Source organism: Erigeron canadensis, chromosome 2 (genome assembly GCF_010389155.1).
Source record: "Erigeron canadensis isolate Cc75 chromosome 2, C_canadensis_v1, whole genome shotgun sequence".
Classification (NCBI taxonomy): Eukaryota; Viridiplantae; Streptophyta; class Magnoliopsida; order Asterales; family Asteraceae; genus Erigeron; species Erigeron canadensis.
The window spans coordinates 3,351,025-3,357,672 of NC_057762.1; the positions used below are offsets into that span (position 1 = coordinate 3,351,025).

Sequence of the window (6,648 nt, forward strand, 5' to 3'; positions counted from 1 at the left end):
CAAAAATTTCATTTATCTTATTTTTCAGTTAAAGATATGATATGAATGTCATAGTTTTCTTTAATTATCTTTTTGTTAAGATTGAATTCAGTAGTATATACTTGTATCGTTGTATCAAACAAGCATTGTCAACTCCGGAATAGAAAGGTTTCAAATAGAACGAGAAAAATGGAATCGCGCGTTACAGCGGCGATGGAGGTGGCAGCGGTGGTGGTGATGTAATAGCGGCGTGGTGGCGGTGATGGGTGGTGGTGGTGAGCGGCAGTAGCGGCGGATAAATGTAAGTTGTTATCAAATTTTTGATTTTTATTTCTTTATAACATTTCTTTGTGTTTTATGTCGTACGTTGTTATCAAGTTATAACTTTAAATATAATTTTTATCATCTAACGTAATAAATATAAGGATAAATGTGTGAAAATTTGTTATAATTATTTAGTTTTACGTCGTAATATCTTATGATATTTAAATAAAAGATATTAATATGAATATCAGTATATGGTACTTAGAATAATAAAAATAAATAAACAACTTTAAAAATGTCTGGTATCACAATTTTTCAACCTCTTTTATCTATGTTTGTTAAGTTACGATATTATGTAAAAATAAATAAAACTTTCAACAGCTAAAATCTACATTTAACTTTATACACTTATTTTAAATTATTTTATAAAAGATATCCTGCCGTTCAAAAAAAAATAATTTCTGATACAATTAAAACACTTAAATATTATAGTATCATTATATCTCAACGTGTTTTATACATAATATGAATTTTGTATAAGTTATAACTAAAACATAATATGTTTAACTCGCATATTTTGCGGGAAAATAATCTAGGTTCATTATAAAGCTAATAATTTCAACTCAATCAATTAATCATAACCTATATACACTCATCACACAAGTTGTATATTTCTGAGATGGAATTCACTAAGCCTACACAAACACATACTGTAACACGATACTGCGTGTAACACAAATAAGATGCATGAAATCATGTGAAAGATGTCACCACGGATGAGGTTGTAAGCAAACCAGAAAGAAGGCCGACTATGGCTGCACTGTTGTAAGTACTTGGTTCAGTTTGCATTGAGTTGTTGCGTGAATCTACAAATGACTCATTTAGGAATGGTCCACCAACAAGTGCCCCAGTTGCTACATTTGGGTTAGGTTGATCTGATTCGAGCCATTTCCAACCATCAGAACAGCGGGTGGTTGCATCAGTAGGTATTGAGGCTCCTCTATGGTGTACATATTGTGAATATTTGTCACCATATCCGACAAGATAACTCATCTTCATCGGATTGTCTCCCAATACATAATTAGCCTGATACAGATTGAATCATGCAAGTATCAGATAAAGAAGGCAATTTGGACCTACTTGTAAAACTAGCTCCATTTGGTAATTTAACTCGGATGGGTCAGCTGGGTAAGATAAAATTATAACATAGAAGAGAACGCGTCAAGCAGGTTGAATACTTGAATTTCTATAAAAAAAAAAAAAAAAAAATGGTCCTATTTAAATGCTTACAATCTCAAATTGTTTTACTTAGAATATTAAAAAAACTCAAGTATGATTATTAAGAAGGTAAGTGGTTGCAATTCATGTTTCATATTGTAAAACTAAGAAGGTAAGTGTGTTTTCCAGCAGCAGGTAGGGAAGCTCAATGCATGTGATTATTTGGTGGTGCATGTGATGTAATTGATGGTGGTGTTGGTGATAAACAGAAGTAAACGAGAAAAGAGAGGTGTAAGGAGAAGAGAAATAGAAGAAGATAAGAGATATGAGTGAAACATATATTAGAGGATAAAAAACGTTTGAACAATTTAAATGGAATTTTACTTAGGTGGACAATGAGGAAAATTAATTGCTTTTCCATACCAATAGCCCAGTAAAAACACATTTCTTTCATGTTAAAACGAACAAATTAAAAATTTCACAATTTATATTTACAATAAAATATAAGTATCTTTCACTACCTTTTTCGATAACATTAACAGGATTAGTGGATTTGAAGTTTTTAAAAACAAGGTTAAGAAGAAGGCAAGTAATTAGTAATTTTTTTCTTATATAACTACAATAACCAAGCATCAGATCCTGATTACTGAGTCTCTTGTGTGTGACTGGATCGGTTTTATATTATCCAAACAGCCCCATGGATTATTATTTTAACAATATAGTTTCTAATGAGCATATAAATACTTAATGTATAAGCTATTTATAGAACTGAAAAGGGCACAAAAAATGTTGGCAGAACAAGCGATTTAACCCAACTGATGTTGTCCATAATAAAAGATTAAAAGTTACCCGTCTGAGAACTAGGTCTCCGATGGTAATTATATGAAGCATACCTGTGATGCGGCAAATTTTCGAAGATCTAAAGCTGAAAAGGCGTCTGCATCACATTGGATTTTTTTGGTCTGAGATGTACGCATGTAATCACTATAAATGACTGCTAAAAATGCAGAAGCTACAGGATGCTGTAATGCGTTCCAGTCACTGATCCAGATTAGACCACCTGTCATGTTGACATGATAGAGTAAGATACACCAAGCACTAAAAATAAAATGAACACATATGCTCACACAAAATCAAAAAAATACTTCTTGTTCTGCTTGTGGTTGCTGTTGGAGATTTTGGCAGAAGGCCACACATAACAGCCTCAGCAGTCTTTCTGTACTTCTTGAAATCCACATTTGTAGCAATTTTTGAATCAAAGAAGCTTACTCTTGATAAAAGAACCTGCACTCCGTCATTATGCTTTAGACTAGTATTCAGAAGAGGTGGCATTTTTTACACCCTTAATGGGTCCATATGGGTTGCAATTCATCTCAAACGGGTCAAATAGAAAAAAGTTAGCTAAACAAACAGGTCAAATGACAAATGGTATGAAAGTCGCTGAAAGTCTACTTTTGTTGCATAGAATCTCTTACTCATCTATTAAAAGATACGAAGAGAGTGTTTGTAGGCCAATCTAACCCATTCTAAAATAATGTTTCAGCCCAAATCAGTTTTTACCTAATACTCAACCCCGCAACCCGTCAATTCTATAAACTAATGGTCCGCAATAGCCAACTAGAAAACCATGGGCACCAATACAGCAAGAAGATGCATTATCAAATTCACTCACATATAAGGTTTAAATTAGAGAGTTCGGAATGTGTATTATCTCTAACAGATAAAATATATGTAAAAAAAACCCCGTCAGTTTATTTAAAATTTATAGCTAAGGTATCAGGTTCGATCGATCCCTGCTTGGCACAAAAAATAATTCCTTTAAGGTAACCGTTACCAATGAAGCCTAGGCCCACATGTGAAGTTTAAGTACGCGGGTTTGATCCTTCGGGGTGCCCAAATCATGTGGGGATTAGGTTGGAAGTATTGTACCGGCATCATATGGCTCATACTGGGTGAGTCAATGGGTATCCTTTTTTTATATATATAATTTATAGCTTTCGTAATATCATATAACTCCTGTTCTGTAATCATAACTAACAAACAAATCATCTATAAAAAATTTAAATCTTTCGATAAATTACAGGGGTTAAGCCTCCGCCCAAACCAAAACTACCCATTATCTGACCCATCTATTTTGCCACCCCTAGTAAAAGTACTGGTCAGCTTTACCTGGAGCCCGGGGAGCTTGTCATCCCAGCTGAACCAAGTAGGACTTCCCCAATTAGCATAGCTTTCTCCATTACTTCCAGTTACATAGTCAAGATAAGTGCTATCCCTTGTTGCATGATAGAGCCAACTAGCTGCCCATAAAAGTTCATCACCATAACCAGTTGAATTGTAATATGTCTGAACTTCAGGGATGTTTTCACTGTAAACTCCTCTGTGTTCATCAGCAAACTTAAACAACTCTTTAGCATGCTTGAGAAGCAATTTTGAGTATGTGGAATCACTAGACTTAAACACTAATGATGCAGATGCCATGGCTGCGGCAGCTTCGGCTGCAACTTCTGTTCCTGGAGTAGAAGCGTTTATTTGTATTAACGGCCTTTTCTCGGTCATATCTTCAGGTCTATCCCAACATTTGTGGTCAAGATCTGGATCACCCACCTGAAAAGGGAAATCAGCTAAGTAAATAAAGTAATAAATAACTTGCATGTCAGATATGACTTCAAAAACTATATTGTTACAACAATAATATACTTTCTTTTTTGGAGAAAGGAAATATAAGCGGTTGCTTGCATTAAAAATACACATCAAAACACTTTCGAGGTTCAACCCACCTAATATGCTCCTATATAGCCCCAAACCCCCTATATTTTACCCTTTTTACCTATTAAAGATCAAACATAACCGAATTGACCCACATAAGAATAAGATAAGAAATCACAAGAGATGTTGTGACATGACTGTTGACTACAAGAGTAAACTGTAAATCTAGCAAACTGGGCAGGTCGAGCGGTTTTCGTAACAGGTTAAAGTGAGTAATTTTTGGTGTGACTTGAAATGGGCCAATGTAAACCACCATAATACACTACATGTCCTAAACTTCTGTTATGTTTTGTATATAACTAGTATGCCATAAATGATTACAAAATCATATTCTTTGATCTAAGTTTTTGAATTGAATGATTTAAGAGGTTTGATTCATTAGAAATAACTTTGGGCGACTTTCATCCCGTTTGATCAGTTCTACCCATTCATCCCATTTCCTTTTAAAGAAAAAGCTTTTATTTCATGCTTTCACCAATTCAAAGCATACTTAAATCAAACTTGCCAACTTTAGCAAAATTAAATGTGAAGCTACACGAATCTGAGAATTATGTTTACCTGAATGTATAGCACATTAGGTTCAGGATGAGCATTCACAAAGAAGTCAGTGATCCATCTAAGCGAGTCTTTGGCAGATTGCAATTGACCAGCTGCATTCATCTGATCACCATACTCGAGGATAGCCCAAGAAAGAACGGTGGCTGTGTAAGCCATTGGAAATCCAAACTTCATATGATCTCCAGCATCATACATTCCCTTAGAAAGATCCAAACTAGCCTCTTTCCCATCTTGTAAACCCGAGTCCCCCCTCCATGATATCTCATTATCTACCAACTTACCAGCTACAACATAGAAAATCTAATGAATAACGATGAATCTAATATGACCCATCTCATGAAACAAAAAGACAAATAAAACATGACTAGTGCAGCTTTTCCTAAAAGAAAAGTAGGTAAAATGTACTAGTTTGTTAAACAAGGTTATACATGAAGTGACATCGTTATCTCATGAAGCAAGCCAACATAGATTATTCTTTTTACTTCATATTCATAGTCACTCCATTCTAAAATTAGAATGTGCTTTTACTTTTAGTAGTCAAACCAAAGCCTTGAAAATCAAATTACTAATCATCATCTAACAACATTAATATTAAAGGGTATGCACATCCATACACTCAAATGGCTATATATATATATATATATATAGATCCGCCCCTGAATATCACGTCAAACATGTGTATATATTCCAAATCTAATACTAGTAATCATTTAAGTCAATTCAGTCTACTAACTTAAATGCACTCAATGACTAGAATTTAAAAAGGAAAAATAGGTGCATGCATCATCCTTCCTACATTATATCTATAGATATAGCATACAAAAAAGTAGTTATACTTATAAATATGACTACTACTAAGTGAGCTCACATTTTTGGATATCGAAAAACTGGAGGGCAATCTTGAGAGCATCACCATACTTCTTAGTAACAGCTCCGGGAGGACCCGGAACCCCACCATCGTCGTCGTCATTGTGATGAAACTTGTTTCTCAATGTAAGTCCAATCGCTAAGGCGATCGCCGCGACTACAATAAACGCAATAAACCATCCCATACATCCCCCAGATTTCTCTCCTTTCCCCATTTCCTCCAACTTCTAATTAAAACCACTTTCCTCAGATCTAAACAATAAAGTAATTTTACAATGTGAATACCATACTATATATTATTTCAAGTTTAATGAACAAATCCCAATTAAGGGTAATTTAAATATTCAAACCTCTAAAACCCTGGTCAAACCCGACCCGTCTGTGTCCATATCTTGGACATAAAAATTTTTTAAAACTGATATCGCTAGCTAGTTGTCATTTATTATATATTTGAATTTGAATTCGTTAGGCGGGTTTGGTCCTATAATAGTGTTACAATGTCGATATTTATTCATATATTCGGATCTAATAAAAAATTTAAAACAAATATTAACAATGTAAGATCATAACAGGGGTTTTGGGGGTTTTTGATGAGAAAATTTAATGATGATTTATTTTATTACAATATGAATTAAGAATTTACAAACCTGAATGAATGAATGATAATGTGGTATAGATCTGAAGACTTTTGGGTTTTGGTGTGTACTGTGTGTGTGTGTGTGTGTGTGTGTCAGTTTGTTGTTGTGTTTATGAAGAAAACAAATTTAAAGGATGCTGAAATAGGAAAGTGAAATTTGTTCCACCGACAAATGGCGCGCTGGTTGGTTTGGTTTTTGTTGTAGCTTTGCTTTGTGTATTTTCTTTACTTTTTTACAGGGAGTTGGTGGCGGATGTTATTCCAGATTATCTTTGACATAATCAAAATAAAAGGTTGTTACATTGCTTTCGCCAACATTTTACTAAACCCAATAACAATAATAATAATAATGAGTT

At 34.1% G+C, this 6,648-nt stretch overlaps 1 protein-coding gene across 1 annotated transcript; it reads right to left on the bottom strand.

Annotated features, from left to right (window-relative positions):
* Positions 1-708: 708 nt before the first annotated feature.
* Positions 709-6,413, bottom strand: LOC122589484 (endoglucanase 2-like). The gene is made up of 7 exons (XM_043761778.1): positions 6,303-6,413; positions 5,657-5,907; positions 4,789-5,072; positions 3,631-4,068; positions 2,607-2,745; positions 2,355-2,521; positions 709-1,329 (listed from the first exon to the last, which is right to left on the bottom strand). Exons 2-7 carry the CDS (start codon positions 5,868-5,870, stop codon positions 997-999), a joined length of 1,575 nt encoding a protein of 524 aa, XP_043617713.1. The 5' UTR covers positions 5,871-5,907; positions 6,303-6,413; the 3' UTR covers positions 709-996.
* Between the last annotated feature and the right edge of the window lie 235 nt (positions 6,414-6,648).

What these genes read in the sequence shown, in the direction of transcription:
- LOC122589484 (XM_043761778.1), bottom strand. Translation starts at nt 5,870, where the DNA reads ATGGGGAAAGGAGAGAAATCTGGGGGATGTATGGGATGGTTTATTGCG. An exon ending in ACAAGCTCCCCGGGCTCCAG is followed by an intron (nt 2,746 to 3,630) that starts GTAAAGCTGACC and finishes GACGGAGTGCAG; the next exon opens with GTTCTTTTATCAAGAGTAAG. An exon ending in GAAAATTTGCCGCATCACAG is followed by an intron (nt 1,330 to 2,354) that starts GTATGCTTCATA and finishes AATCTGTATCAG; the next exon opens with GCTAATTATGTATTGGGAGA.